This window comes from Drosophila persimilis, unplaced genomic scaffold (genome assembly GCF_003286085.1).
Source record: "Drosophila persimilis strain 14011-0111.01,24,50 unplaced genomic scaffold, DperRS2 tig00000824-arrow-arrow-pilon, whole genome shotgun sequence".
In the NCBI taxonomy this organism is placed as follows: domain Eukaryota; kingdom Metazoa; phylum Arthropoda; class Insecta; order Diptera; family Drosophilidae; genus Drosophila; species Drosophila persimilis.
Genome location: NW_020825358.1, coordinates 456,070 through 469,692, shown reverse-complemented (window position 1 = coordinate 469,692; position 13,623 = coordinate 456,070). Strand labels below are relative to the sequence as shown.

At 47.2% G+C, this 13,623-nt stretch overlaps 4 protein-coding genes across 4 annotated transcripts; 1 reads left to right on the top strand and 3 right to left on the bottom strand.

Annotated features, from left to right (window-relative positions):
• Nucleotides 1-27: 27 nt before the first annotated feature.
• LOC6600235 (transcription initiation factor TFIID subunit 2) lies at nt 28-4,087 on the bottom strand. Its single transcript, XM_002025364.2, has 6 exons — nt 4,009-4,087; nt 3,891-3,945; nt 2,070-3,835; nt 1,601-2,013; nt 1,340-1,550; nt 28-1,284 (listed from the first exon to the last, which is right to left on the bottom strand). Exons 1-6 carry the CDS (start codon nt 4,056-4,058, stop codon nt 126-128), a joined length of 3,654 nt encoding a protein of 1,217 aa, XP_002025400.2. The 5' UTR covers nt 4,059-4,087; the 3' UTR covers nt 28-125.
• A 690-nt stretch (nt 4,088-4,777) lies between these two features.
• LOC6600236 (calpain-B) lies at nt 4,778-8,821 on the top strand. Its single transcript, XM_002025365.2, has 2 exons — nt 4,778-6,122; nt 6,187-8,821. Exons 1-2 carry the CDS (start codon nt 4,907-4,909, stop codon nt 7,746-7,748), a joined length of 2,778 nt encoding a protein of 925 aa, XP_002025401.1. The 5' UTR covers nt 4,778-4,906; the 3' UTR covers nt 7,749-8,821.
• Nucleotides 8,819-9,390, bottom strand: LOC6600237. The gene is made up of 3 exons (XM_002025366.2): nt 9,218-9,390; nt 9,022-9,158; nt 8,819-8,969 (listed from the first exon to the last, which is right to left on the bottom strand). The coding sequence occupies exons 1-3, from the start codon at nt 9,287-9,289 to the stop codon at nt 8,825-8,827; spliced, it is 354 nt and encodes a 117-aa protein (XP_002025402.1). The 5' UTR covers nt 9,290-9,390; the 3' UTR covers nt 8,819-8,824.
• A 1,165-nt stretch (nt 9,391-10,555) lies between these two features.
• LOC6600238 (type 1 phosphatidylinositol 4,5-bisphosphate 4-phosphatase) lies at nt 10,556-13,539 on the bottom strand. Its single transcript, XM_002025367.2, has 6 exons — nt 13,513-13,539; nt 12,924-13,179; nt 11,617-11,798; nt 11,345-11,554; nt 11,110-11,274; nt 10,556-11,039 (listed from the first exon to the last, which is right to left on the bottom strand). The coding sequence occupies exons 2-6, from the start codon at nt 13,039-13,041 to the stop codon at nt 10,923-10,925; spliced, it is 792 nt and encodes a 263-aa protein (XP_002025403.1). The 5' UTR covers nt 13,042-13,179; nt 13,513-13,539; the 3' UTR covers nt 10,556-10,922.
• Nucleotides 13,540-13,623: the final 84 nt, after the last annotated feature.

Here is a 13,623-nt window from a genome sequence, read left to right as displayed (position 1 = left end):
TACGGAAACCTAACAAAAGAGCGCGAGGACGATTAAATTACATATTATTTTCGATACTCCAAACATGATCAAGAATAGGTGTTCTTACACTCAAGGTTCTGATTTTTGGGATCGGGGTCCCTCACTTAGTTTGGGCCGAATCCCGAATTGCTGTTACTGTTGCTGCTGTCCGCCGAACTGAGCGTGTCCGGAGTGGCCGTCTCCTTGGTCTGCAGGCGGGAAATTTGTGGATCGCGTTTATCTTTTTCCTTGTCTTTGCGCTCTCGCTCCTTGTCCTTGCTGTGCTTGTGTTTGTGTTTATGCTTGTGCTTCTTCTTGTCCTTCTTCTTTTTTTTCTTGACGAGGCCATCGCTAGGCTTGAACTTGCCTTCGTCGTAGCTGCTCTCGTATCGTGTCGACTCGGCCATGTCGAGTACCGTCATCGAATTTTCATCCTCGGCGCAGATCTCCGTCTTGATGCGCTTGCTCGTTTGACCGTCAACCGATCCCTCATCTGCTGGCAGGGCTTTCACTTTGGTCTCACTGTCGTAGGCCTGCGTATGGGATGGATCGTCTACCACTGTCACCACTTCGCTATGCTCCACCTCTAGCTTGATGATCTCATCGCCCACCGCAAACGCTTCTGTGGCCGTTCGTTTGATGGTGACCATGGCGGGCTTATGCCGTTCATGCGACTCAGTTTTCATGATCTCCGTCAGCGCTTGGGATTGCTTGGAGTCGCTGTGCTTCTTAAAGCTAGGTCCGCTGCTTGCACCGTCTTTGAGGAGGTCTTTGTAGAAGCTCTGATTCTCGCTGGCCTGAAGGCAGTTGGGACGCTTGCTGCCGTAGAGCGCATAGTATAGATCGACGGTATCGCAGCGCAGTTTGGTGTTACCATACTCCTTGGTGTTTATTCTCTCCCAAAGGCGTTCGACCAGATTGGGGTTGTCCAAGGCGCTTTTTTTTATCTCACGGGTAAAGGGTGGATTATCGATCAGCAGCTGTGCCAAAGCATGCCGGGCAGCCGGGTCGGGATCAGTCTCTAACAGGTTGATCAAATGGTCCAGATCCTCGCTGCGTCCATCAACTTTCACAAAGTCCACCAGGCATTCCATGGCAGCGATTCGCAGATCAAGAAAGACACCGTATGCCGCATATCTGTGGTAGAAGTTAGGCAGAGACGGGAGATGTCCAAACTTTTGCAGCTTTCGAATGACCTTCAAACAGGAGACGGACACGACATACTTATACGACGGCAGACTCTTCTCCATGTTCAGCAATCGAGTCATCTCATCCAGCACCAGCCTAAAGAGAATAAAAAAATTATATGGAATCTTTAAAGAGTGGCATTGATTCTTACTTGGCATCAGTGGACAGGCTGTCGGTGGTGATCTGTGTACCGTGCATTGACACTGAGACAACGGGTGTCAGCGTTTCGCCCAACGCCTCCACCAGAGCAGCTCTGTAGTACGCATCCGTGTAGTGATTGCGCGAGTTCTCGTTGTACTTGAAGAGATCGAAGAGAAAGCGCATCACTTCTGGCGGACAAATGCCATGCGAGGTGCGCAGGCCTGCCAGAGAACCGAATCAGTTAAGGATCAAAGAAGGACTCAATACTCACCTGCCATAGCCACAGGAATCGCCTTTTGCAGAAAGTACAATTGAAAATTGGAAAAGTTGTTCAGCTTGATAATGTGCGGCGCACTGAAGGAGCCAAAGAACTTCCTGAATATATTCAGCATGGCGGGGGGACCGCTCCACGAGGCCACCATCTGGTTGGCAACTTTGGTAAGGCTGTGCGCTGCCTGGACCCGCACTTTATAGAAGCAGCGATCGCTCTCAATGGTGTCGGTGAGGGCAAGTCGCGTGGCGTTTGTCGGGTACTGCTGGAGCGCCTGGATGGCCTGGAACTGAGCCGTAACATCGCGCTCATGGCGCAGCTGGTATTGCCACTGAAAGTCGGGTTGCTCGATAATCAGGTCCCGCAGCAGAATCATTTCCGGATCAAGGCGTATCCAAAGCACAGGCGAATCACTAAATACACAAAGCATAAGGCATACATATTGTATGGAAATCTAGCTGAGACTTACTCCATGGCAGAGAGATCCATGTCCACCTCTTCGCCCGTGGAGAGGGGAATCTTCTTTTTCTTGTTTCGCCTGCTCTTCGAGTGACAGGTAATATCCGCCTTGACTAGAGTGTTCTCGATCTGCAGCGTGTGCTTGAAGGTTCCATCCAGCTCCTGCAGTTGAACCAGCAACGGACCGTTGTACTTCCTGACCCCGCGATGATTGACAAAGTCCTGACGAATCTCCAGCTCGATGGTGTTTCGCTTGCGATTGAATACCGAGGACAGGGAGAACTTGGCATGGCCGCCAGTGCGCACCGACTGATCCATAAAGACGGACATGTCCTTGCCAGTGACAGTGAAGATGGCTTTGATGAAGATATTGGTGGAGATGAGCAGCTGGGACCAGAGACCAGCCCCGATTTTGGTCGAGGCAGCATTCGTCGCCAAGGCCAGCTGCTTGTTGAACACCTGTATGAGTAGCTGCTGTCCAATGCGGTGCTCCAGCATCCGAATGACAAGATGAGCCTTGCGACGCATAGCCTCCACATACTTGGGCGACACCGTGTGGAGACTCTTGATAGGAAAGTAGTGGACAATCTCCTGCTGCTTGCTGGCAGCTGCCGAGGGATTTGTGCTCGACACGGGCAATGGGGCGGGCGGCTGGCTGCAGTCAAGAATGATGCCTCCGTACTTTTCCTCATACTTGACCACTCGGGCCAGTTCCGTTTGCACCCACTCGCGGTACTCGTTGTTGCCAAAGCATTTGCGGGAATACAGGCCACAGAGGTACTCGGCTATTCCCTTCGCCAGCCAGGTGTCCGACCAATGGTGGGAGGTGATGAAGCAGCCGAAGAACTGTTCGGCCACTGCGCGGGACATGAATGTGCGGCTGATGTACGTCTGGTCAATTATGGCTATGGAGTGCAGAAGGTTGACTGAGGCTATGCTCAGCGTCGCGTAGGCACTAATGTCCGTGTCCAGCTCGTCTACAAACACCTGTTTGTAGCAGGAGAAGGGATAGCGAGTGGAGAGGGTCTCCTCGAAGAACTCGAACGCCTCGTGCAAGTAGCGCACCGTGTTCTTCAGCAGAGGCAGCATTCCGGGCAGGCAGAAGTGCGTCACCTCGTGCATGTGAGGATCGACATAGATCTCGAAGGGGCCTACAGCCAAGGCAATGTTGGGAGCACACACGGGCGTTGTCACCGTATAATGAAATGTTTTCCTGCGCAAATCTGGCGTCATTATGACCTCTATCAGCTCTCCGCACGAGACAGCCGTCAGATTCTTGTCCACCGTGAACTCCAGTTTCCAAGTGCAGGGATCGGCAAAGCTGTCCACGCAGGGAAACCACAACCGAGTGGAGTTCTCATAGCAATTGGTGAACATGTGTGAGCAGTTAAGTAGCTTCTCCTCGTCCTTGTCCGCACGTGGAATGACAAAGTGCACGCCGCTCTTGGGGTTCTCCAATGAGAACTCAATGCTTATGCGCAGGCCACGTCCCTCTTGAATAAGGGAAAATCCATCAGGTGGCACTTCAATAAACAGCTCGCCATTGTTTACATCCGGATCGGTAAACTGGGCTGCGTTCAAATGTGCTTCGCGGTAGTGCTCGAGCGATCGTGTTTTGGGATCCTTTGCGCAAATATTCATAAAGGGGTCAAAGTAATGGAACTTGGCATGACACACGTCGTTGAGGACGACACTGTAAATCCTCATCTGCTTGGCATTCAGTCGAATAAGGCGTAAGCTATCGCTGTTCGGCACTATGGTCAGCTCCACCATGCCCTATAAGCGTATTATTTGATTAAATATTGTAAATAAATGCAAGTTTAGTACTTACCATTAGATTGCGCCTCTCAAAACTGATGCCCGTGAGGCTCACAACCTGATGCGCCGTGCTGCGGTAGAACGAAAAAACATTAAACGCTGATTTTGAGGAATGTTGAAAGGGTACTTATAATTTGAATGGGCGAAGCGGTGCCTCAGGCACCTCAGGTTGCACATCCATCGCAGAGTCGTAGTTTATTCCAACCGAAAACAAAAGAAAACTTTCGTTTGTTATTAAAAACTCAGCATTCTTATGACTTATCGCTATCGCAGACCTATCGATCAAATATACGGTCCGACCCTCGGAAATATACCGAAATATACCGTCTCATTTTAAAATCATACCGAACTCAGCCCACTTAACCCCCCTTTATTTAAGTAGGATAACAGCTTGAGCTAAAGCGCGTAAAATGTTGTAAATGTTTGTAAATTCTTCTTGTAGATCCATCCCATCTTTCCTCTTTACTTGCAAAAACAACCACCATATCTTTCAACTTAACTGAGCTAAAATTCTTGAAGTTTCAAAATATTCGTGTATGTATCTAAATACCCACTGGTCGACAATGGGTTAATCGTTCGGATGCTTTTGGTGCCCAATAGGTGCAGTTTAACCTTTATACTGTTTCATGTATTTTATCAAGTCCGTCGTCGAAACTTTAACGTATTTTATAAAATATTTAATACAAAAAATCAATTTTTTTTGAAATAAAATGGCGTCCTTAGCTCTTATTAATTGCACTTAATTAGACTATATATCTCTTCGTTACCTATATGGGGAAAACCGCGAAAAACAACAATTGCGCGGTTAAAAACCATCAGTTTGTTCAAGGGTTAAAGATTATGAATCATTTACCGAGAAAGTTAAATTTGGATCTTTCCCCCATTCAAAAAGTATATTTCCCAACCGAGTCAGCAGTTTTAGTTTGACGACGAGAAGTTAACCACCTGGAGACACTAATTCGTAGTTTTCTAGGAGTGCTACGCATAAAATAATTAGGAAAAAACCAGAGAATCCATTGAAAATAAATAATGTACGGTATTGATAATTACCCCAAGAATTATCATGCCAGTGGCATTGGACTTGTCAATTTGGCAGCTTTGGGCTACAGCAAGAATGAAGTCAGCGGCGGGAACTCGGAGAGCGCAAAGCCGAAGGCAGGGCTCTACCCTTCGCTGCCATACCCCTCATCCGAGTCCGTGGGTGGCATGCCATATGTTGTAAAGCAGCAGGCGAGTCACTCACAGAATGCCTCGTACCCGGGAATGAGCGTCGGGATGAGCATGCCAACGACTGGACCATCGGCCCCGTATGCAAGTGCCGCGCCATATCCAGGTGCCGCACCATATCCAGGAGCCGGTCTGTATCCCAGTTTACCGTCTGCATCTTCATCGTTGCCGTATCCATCTGCGCCCCTGGCACCATATCCCTCGTCGATGCCGTACCCGAGCATGCCACAACCTGGACTTCCGTATCCATCCGCTCCACTGGCCCCGTATCCAAATGCGAATACTGCATTTCCGAGCATGCCAATGCCTTACGCCCCCCTGCCAACAAGTCCAGCTCCCCAGCAGGCTGGCGGGTTCCCGTCCTTGCCTTACCCGACAGCGCCGCCACCAGCCAGTGCGCCCACACAAGAGGAGGAGCCGTCTGTGGGAATTGCCGAGCTGAGCTTCACCAGCGTCAAGGTGCCGGAGAATCAGAATATGTTCTGGATGGGCCGCAAGGCTACTAGCACCCGGCAGACAAGCATTCGAGGCGATGACTTTGCTTCGCTCCGCGATTCCTGCGTGATCAATGGGACGATGTTCGAGGATCCCGACTTCCCGGCCAACAATGCCTCCTTAATGTTCTCCAAGCGTCCCGATCGCTACATTGAATGGCTTCGCCCGGGCGACATTGTGGGCGATCCCCAGTTCTTTGTAGAGGGCTACTCAAGATTCGACGTCCAGCAGGGCGAGCTGGGAGATTGCTGGCTTTTGGCCGCTGCGGCGAATCTCACTCAGGACTCCACGTTGTTTTTCCGCGTCATCCCACCGGACCAGAGCTTCCAGGAGAACTATGCCGGCATATTCCACTTCAAGTTTTGGCAGTACGGCAAATGGGTGGAGGTGGTCATCGATGATCGCTTGCCCACCTACAACGGCGAGCTGATCTACATGCACTCCACGGAGAGGAACGAATTCTGGAGTGCCCTGTTAGAGAAGGCCTACGCCAAGCTACATGGCTCCTACGAGGCTCTCAAGGGTAACATCTAGTCATAGAACTCCCTGTTGTATGGATTTATTTCATCAAAACTATCTACTTCTAGGTGGCACCACTTGCGAGGCAATGGAGGACTTCACCGGCGGCGTTACCGAATGGTACGACATCAAGGAGGCTCCACCAAATCTATTCAGCATCATGATGAAGGCCGCCGAACGTGGCTCGATGATGGGCTGCTCCCTGGAGCCGGATCCCCATGTCCTGGAGGCCGAGACACGCGAGGGTCTGATTCGTGGACACGCGTACTCCATCACCAAAGTCTGCCTCATGGATATATCGACGCCGAATCGCCAGGGCAAGATGCCAATGATCCGAATGAGGAATCCATGGGGCAACGACGCTGAGTGGAGCGGTCCGTGGAGTGACAGTTCGCCCGAGTGGCGTTTCATTCCAGAGCATGTAAAGGAAGAGATTGGTTTGAACTTTGATCGCGACGGCGAGTTTTGGATGTCCTTTCAGGATTTCCTGAATCACTTTGATCGTGTGGAGATCTGCAACTTAAACCCGGACTCGCTGACGGAAGATCAACAAATCAGTTCGCGCCGGAAGTGGGAGATGTCGATGTTTGAGGGCGAATGGACCTCGGGAGTGACGGCCGGCGGATGCCGCAACTTCTTGGAGACGTTCTGGCACAATCCGCAGTACGTAATTTCGCTAGAGGATCCCGACGACGAGGATGACGACGGTAAGTGCACAGTCATTGTGGCCCTGATGCAGAAGAATCGTCGCAGCAAGCGCAAAGTGGGCATCGACTGCCTCACCATTGGCTTTGCCATCTACCATCTCACGGACCGCGACCTTCAGGTGAAGCCGCAGGCTCTGAACTTCTTCAAGTATCGCGCCTCGGTGGCACGTTCTCCGCATTTCATCAACACGCGAGAGGTGTGCGCCCGCTTCAAGCTGCCGCCTGGACACTATCTGATCGTGCCCTCGACCTTCGACCCCAACGAGGAGGGAGAGTTTATCATTCGCGTCTTCTCCGAGACAATGAATAACATGGAGGAGAATGACGATGAGGTCGGCTTCGGAGATACAGACGATCGCATTGCTCCCGCTTTGCCGCCACCCACCCCCAAGGAAGAGGATGATCCTCAGCGCATCGCCCTGCGACGCCTCTTCGACAGCGTGGCCGGAAGCGACGAGGAGGTGGACTGGCAGGAGCTTAAGCGCATTCTGGACCACTCAATGCGCGATGTTATGATGGGCACTGATGGCTTCTCCAAGGATGCTGTGCGCTCAATGGTGGCCATGCTGGACAAGGATCGCTCTGGCCGCCTGGGTTTCGATGAGTTCGAGGCTCTGCTGACGGACATTGCCAAGTGGCGGGCCGTCTTCAAGCTGTACGACACCCGGCGTACCGGCAGCATCGATGGCTTCCATTTGCGCGGAGCCCTCAATTCGGCTGGCTATCATCTGAACAACCGGCTACTCAATGCCTTGGCGCATCGCTACGGCTCCCATGAGGGACAGATACCGTTCGATGACTTCCTGATGTGTGCCATCAAAGTGAGGACCTTCATCGAGATGTTCCGCGAACGGGACACGGACAATTCCGATACGGCCTTCTTCAACCTGGACGATTGGCTCGAGCGCACCATATACTCATAGACAAATGGAGGCCAGGCCACAATAGTTGCAAATACAATCGCTTTCAATTGATACTAATCTAATCCTAAGTGCCACATTTACTTAATCCACATTCTACACATGATGCTGCATGAGAAAATACAGAACCATGACGTTACTTGTACAACCCTCAGATGGAGATACAGTCATACACCATGCCAACTAATGAATCTTATCAAACGACTAAAACCGGAAATAATGTGCGGTAATTGAAGGGACCTTGAAATAGCTCGAGGTGGCGATACACGATAAACGCCACAAAACCCAATGGTGCTTTGTATACAACACAGACAGTCGTTCATATATTAAAAACTGTATATACTAGACGCTTTATAGAGCGCTTTTAATACGTCTGCTGGAGGGATGACTAAGAGTAAACATAAAAAATTCTTCTAGGCATTTTATGCACCTCATTTAAAGCCGGAAATTTGCCAGTACAAACTGAAATCCGCATTACTAATCCATTACATACGCTACGAGATCCTCGTACAGCCATTAAATATTCTATAATTAAGTCAATATTTACTACATATAAAATCCATATATGTAAATTTTGTATTTGTTCTAATATTATTGCAATCTCTGAACCGACAACCGCCGTTTTTGTTCAGGTGATAAACTGAGACGAACAATGCTCCCTTTTTGTTACTACGTATGTATGTATGTACATATGTACATATTTGAATAAAAGTTGGGAAGTGTTTGGAGAGCGCAATACGAAGCGACTCAATTACTCATCGAATCATTGTAATCCTAAAGAGAATAAGCAAAGCCCAGTATCGTTAAATTTAATCAATGAAATCATCAGAAAAGTTGTATTAATGATCCGATTAGAAATCTCAAAATGTCAAACTATCGAATGTAAACTTTTTTCTATGTGTAATATTTTTGATAAATGTAAAACTAACTTCGAAAGAGGCTAAGCCTTTGGAAACTTGCGAACAAACTAACGAAAAAAATACCCAAAAATATTGTTTGTAATCTTATTGTTATTGTCTTTAAATGATGTTGTTGTGTGCTGATGTTTTTTTAAATAAACTGCAGATTTGCGATTACAACTACTTGACCATGACGATATCGGTGGCACCGGTCGGAGGACCAGCTTCGATTAGGAGCTGCTTGAACTCGTCAAAGACCAGGTCGTTTTCGGAGGCCAATTGCGTAAGCAGCTCAACAAAGTCCTCGAATTCCAACCGCCACTTCCTAGGAGAGACCTCCATAAGATGGATACCATTATTGAGTGGGGGATACGTACTTATAGCGCATGTAGAGGAGACCAGTTTGTGTTCGAGTTATGGGATTAGGCATTAGCTTGGCCTGCTCTATCCAGGCATCGATTTGCGAGAGAAGAATGCAGTCAAACTCCTCGTTCTCCAGCTCCGTTGAAATAACCTGCGTCACAATAGTAATGCAGAAAGGCAAAAAATACAAAATATATAATTGGGGTATACCTTATAGTTGCAGTACACTATAAATAGCGTGTCCAGGGTATGCTTCTTGGGTTTATCATCGTCATCAGCCATGGTTAATTTGGGTGGAAAGAACGAATTCAAAGTACTAGCATACAAGTCTATTTGTGAGAGATTTTTGTCCCTTAAGGCAGATAGCGAAAAGTCAATGTGAGTGTACTAGATTCACATTTACGAGTGTACATATTTCAATTTTTCGTTTGTTTTTTTGATAAACAACGCTCCAACGAGAGCGTGCGTACTTGTGTTATAATATCTCTGTTGCCATGGAAATGTGTTTCAATGGTGATTATTTTGGAGGTGCTGCACAATCCGCTGGACATGGTGCATAGGTTTCGGCGCCTCTTGCTGTCTACTGACATTGGCAATCCCATAGGGTGGGTCGGTGATCACGTGCTGCAGCACAAAGATGGAGTCTGGGCCATGGGTCCCCCTCTGGTCTGTGGCGTCAGTCAGAGAACGGAGACTTGTAGTCGAAGTGCCGGAGAGCCAATGTTGAGTCACAGATTGAGATCCGGGATAAAGTATGACAGTCGAAGTCTCTTTTTGAAAGCAATGGTTCCTATATGGTCGCGACTAAGAGTTCGATTTTTTTTTGTGTGTTTTATTTCATTTTATTTACAGTGTATGTACGCTAATTAATAATGTACTAAATATAAATGTTGTTTTTCAAAAGTAAACCGTTCCTTTTTATCATATAATCGTATATAATATATATATAATTTCGCAGTTTAGCATTTTGCTGTCTAAATTGTTGTTGCTGCACGTTGCGTTGCTTGTTCTTTTTGTTTTGTATTTTTTGTTTTTCCAAGAAGATTTATGTTTCGTTTATTATAATTATATTTATGTATGTATATAAATGTGGGGGTGTGTGGTGTAGGTGTTTGCATGTACCTTCATTAGCAGTATCTTTAGGCCTAAAAACAAAAAAAAAGATTACTCTTTGCTTCTGATTTATCGTAAACCGAGAAAAAGTGCTTTGGATAAATTCTTAGCAGAAGAGGCAACAAATAGATCAAAGCGCTTCGTTTGTTTTATGATTTCTAGATAATAAATACCGAAACAAATAATTGCTGGGGACAGGCACAAAACAGAAAAGGAAAAAAAATGTACACTGAAAAAACACATCTGTACACAAAAAAAAAAACGCTTGAGAAGTAGCGAAATCTTTAAAAACTGAGTAGCGAGAACAGCTTTAGTAGCGAGAACTATAAAAAGTGAGCTTTACGAGTTTAAAAGATTGTTTTTGTTCCAATGATCTACTAGCTAATGACTGCCTACAGTTCTGTTTTGGGTTTCCCTTTAGCACTTGACTTTTACTTTGGAAATATTTCGCTTTTAGTATATTCATTAGTGTGTAGTTAGTTACGGGTCTTAATGTCCTAAAAATATGGTTTTAGAAATCACTTTATATGGGGGCTGGCTTCGTCTCGAATAATTTAGCTAGCTTTTCATTAAATTTGTTCAACATTTAGAATCCTTTTGAGGCTGGGATTGTGGACTGCTGCTTCTGCTGATGCTGTTCCTGGGGAAATGTTCATTGTTTCGTCTGCTATTGGCTGTTTGTTTAGATTGCGGGTTACATTTAATATCAAAAGGAATGATATATATGCATAATATATATATATGTATATACATATATCAAAATAAAACAATGCACTTCTGTTCTTGCACCGCAACGCGACTCTTACATGGGCCCATCAATGGCGCTCACTTTAAGGCGGAAATAGTACGCGGATCGGGCCAACATGCTCACCGCGATTACAAACAATGCCACATAGAGAATATACATGCCGCCGTGAGCCTGTTAACAAACAAAAATTTAAGTTTATGTAAAGAGTCGCCCGACTTGAATTCTGGGACGGTTTACTTACCGATGCATACGAGATTGTGCCTATGGTCACGGCAATGCCCGCCACAAGGAACAGCAACGCCACAATGGCAAACATAACGCCGCGGCTGTTGGCGAAGCGCGAACCCACCGAGGAGACCTTTCTGCAATGCGGACAGCGAGCCAGGGCATTGTGATAGGTGTTAAACTGCAGGTAGAAACATTATAGGATAGGCATTACTCTCTGATATGTGAGATATTGCTGCTTGTCAGCTTACCAAAAACGTGTCCGAACAGTGACCACAGATGACGCGACACATGCCCGGCATGGTTGGCACGGGTGGGGTGACGGGACTTGGGGCCAAGTTAATGATTCGCTTGCAATTGGGTCGGGGACAAGCGATGCGCTGCGAAGAGCTCTTGCAGATTAACAGACAATTGCACGGGCAGCGTACGTACTTCTTGCCCGGCGGAGCGTTCCTAATGGGCTGTGATCAATAACGTAAGCGATTACCTTAAGTAATCCATTCAATAATTATTAGTCACTTACAGTCGCCTCATTGCAATGGGTGCACTTGACCACATGCTGCTCCCTCTTCGTGGTAATGTCAATCATGTGCTGACACACGCGACAGGTGACCATTGGCACCCCTCCAGTGTTGCTACTCTGCTGATAGGGCGGTGGCAGCTCATCGGGTCCAATACAAGGCACTGCAGTCGGTGCTCCATTGCCTGCGATTCCAATGAAACCCAAAAGATCAGCAAATTAACATTTATATATACTCGTACAAAGCCTAGACCTTTTGTGTAAAATAAATACATCTCGCCAGCAGAGGCCTATAGGCTAAACTGCTACATTTTCTGCTTTCATTGCAGTCAGCCCCAGCCCCAGCCCCAGTCCCAGCCGCAGAGCAAGAGAGAACTGGTCTTTTGATAGTGTGTAGGTTGAGAAAGATGCGATAAAGACAAATGGGTCAATGTTTTGGTGCTATGAATGCAAAGCTCCTGTCCGCAATCACTAGCCCATCCTAGACTCTTGGGATGAGCCATTGGGTGGCTCAAACAAGTTCGAACATGTACAAAGCGAGAAAATAAACAAAAATCAAAGTCAAATTATGAATACTCGTTTTCGCCGGACTCTATGGCAAGCAGAATACTTGTGAGCGCATCCATGCAACCAAGTCGTAATTGAACGCGTTTAAAAGAGTATGCAAAAGAGAGTCGAGACTTTAATGATATGAATGGGGCGCTCAATGAGCCAATGATCAGGTTCCTTGGCGTACAACAAAACTGAGGCAGGGCTGTGTCTCTTCTGTCTTGCTGTGCTCAGCGATAAGGCAGCGCAAGTGACGATGAGTCATAAATTTGGCTTCTGCCTGGAGTGCGCCCCCCGAAGCTGTTGCCCGCGAATCGATGTTGATTAAACAGCTGTAGAGAAACGCTGCTTTCTGCTGATACGGGGAGCATAAACAATAACAAAAGTAGTGGCTGCGCTTTGGCGTCATGTTACTAATAAATGCTACCAGATACCAATACCCACGCCCACGCCCACGTCTACGTCTACGTTAATAGACACGGTGGGCTAGGGCCATGACTCAGTTGGGGGAAGTGTGAAAAATCTATGAAATGCAAGACTGGGAGGCTTCGGCGACAACTTCAAATCACAGTTGCGGATAAGTAGAGCGCACACTTGTTGGGTTTCAAATGCGAAGCGGAGCACAGCGACACCGGCACCGACACAGCCCGCACGCCAATAGACCCGTATAGTGCATCAATACATGCGGGTTGTGGGGGGATTTTACACCAAGTTGAATGTACTTCGCGGCCTACACAGGGTCAATAATCATTTGTACGCACCATCCTCATTGGGGACTGCGGCTGTGCCGCTCCCAGGATTCTCGGCACCCTCGTCGACGGCAGCGTACATGATCGATTCATCCTTGTTGATCAAGCTCTGCCTTTCGGGGTCGGCCATGCTGGATTATCGAGATTCCTGAAGGGTGCACTTTTTCTTCGTGTGACAAGAACAACTCCCGTTACTGCTGGACACAAATTGCCGTTCTCGCTGTTGTATTTGTTGTTGCTGACTCTTTTCTGTAACGCAACGTCACAACTGGAAAAAAACAAGAGTACACGGCTTATTAAAGTATCACATATCGCACATATTCTCTAAAGGCAGGCAATAAATATACCACAGCACCAAAGTGCAGTGCACAATTTGTTCTTTGTTTGATTGCAGTCACTTGTTTTTCGTTTTCCTCGGTTTTTACACTCGTTTCTGTTGAATATCCTCCCTCTTCGGCATGCGCCGCAATAATCAATTGTCGGCACCTTTACTGCACTACCCACATAGGGCGGGTGCAACGATTACATTTGTTATAGTCGAAAGTCGTTTAATTTGTCTAATTGTTTAATAATTGTTGGCCATATTCCTGCTATATTTTACCTTATTTTGTTGAAAATGCACTGCTGTCGACTCGATCTGGCCACACTCGTCTTTTGATCTGGCAGCACTCACGGTGCAGGGCTGCATAAAGGAATTCATTTTCTGTAGCCC

Excerpts from the sequence above, each read along its gene's own strand:
- LOC6600236 (XM_002025365.2), top strand. The coding sequence starts at position 4,907 with ATGTACGGTATTGATAATTACCCCAAGAATTATCATGCCAGTGGCATT. Across the intron at positions 6,123-6,186 it reads CTCCTACGAGGCTCTCAAGG|GTGGCACCACTTGCGAGGCA; the intron begins GTAACATCTAGT and ends ATCTACTTCTAG.
- LOC6600238 (XM_002025367.2), bottom strand. The coding sequence starts at position 13,041 with ATGGCCGACCCCGAAAGGCAGAGCTTGATCAACAAGGATGAATCGATC. Across the intron at positions 11,275-11,344 it reads ACTGTTCGGACACGTTTTTG|TTTAACACCTATCACAATGC; the intron begins GTAAGCTGACAA and ends TTCTACCTGCAG. Across the intron at positions 11,040-11,109 it reads GCACAATCTCGTATGCATCG|GCTCACGGCGGCATGTATAT; the intron begins GTAAGTAAACCG and ends GTTTGTTAACAG.
- LOC6600235 (XM_002025364.2), bottom strand. The coding sequence starts at position 4,058 with ATGGATGTGCAACCTGAGGTGCCTGAGGCACCGCTTCGCCCATTCAAA. Across the intron at positions 2,014-2,069 it reads ATGGATCTCTCTGCCATGGA|TGATTCGCCTGTGCTTTGGA; the intron begins GTAAGTCTCAGC and ends TTGTGTATTTAG. Across the intron at positions 1,551-1,600 it reads GATTCCTGTGGCTATGGCAG|GCCTGCGCACCTCGCATGGC; the intron begins GTGAGTATTGAG and ends GTTCTCTGGCAG.
- LOC6600237 (XM_002025366.2), bottom strand. The coding sequence starts at position 9,289 with ATGGCTGATGACGATGATAAACCCAAGAAGCATACCCTGGACACGCTA. Across the intron at positions 9,159-9,217 it reads TAGTGTACTGCAACTATAAG|GTTATTTCAACGGAGCTGGA; the intron begins GTATACCCCAAT and ends ATTGTGACGCAG. Across the intron at positions 8,970-9,021 it reads CTCCTCTACATGCGCTATAA|GAAGTGGCGGTTGGAATTCG; the intron begins GTACGTATCCCC and ends GGTCTCTCCTAG.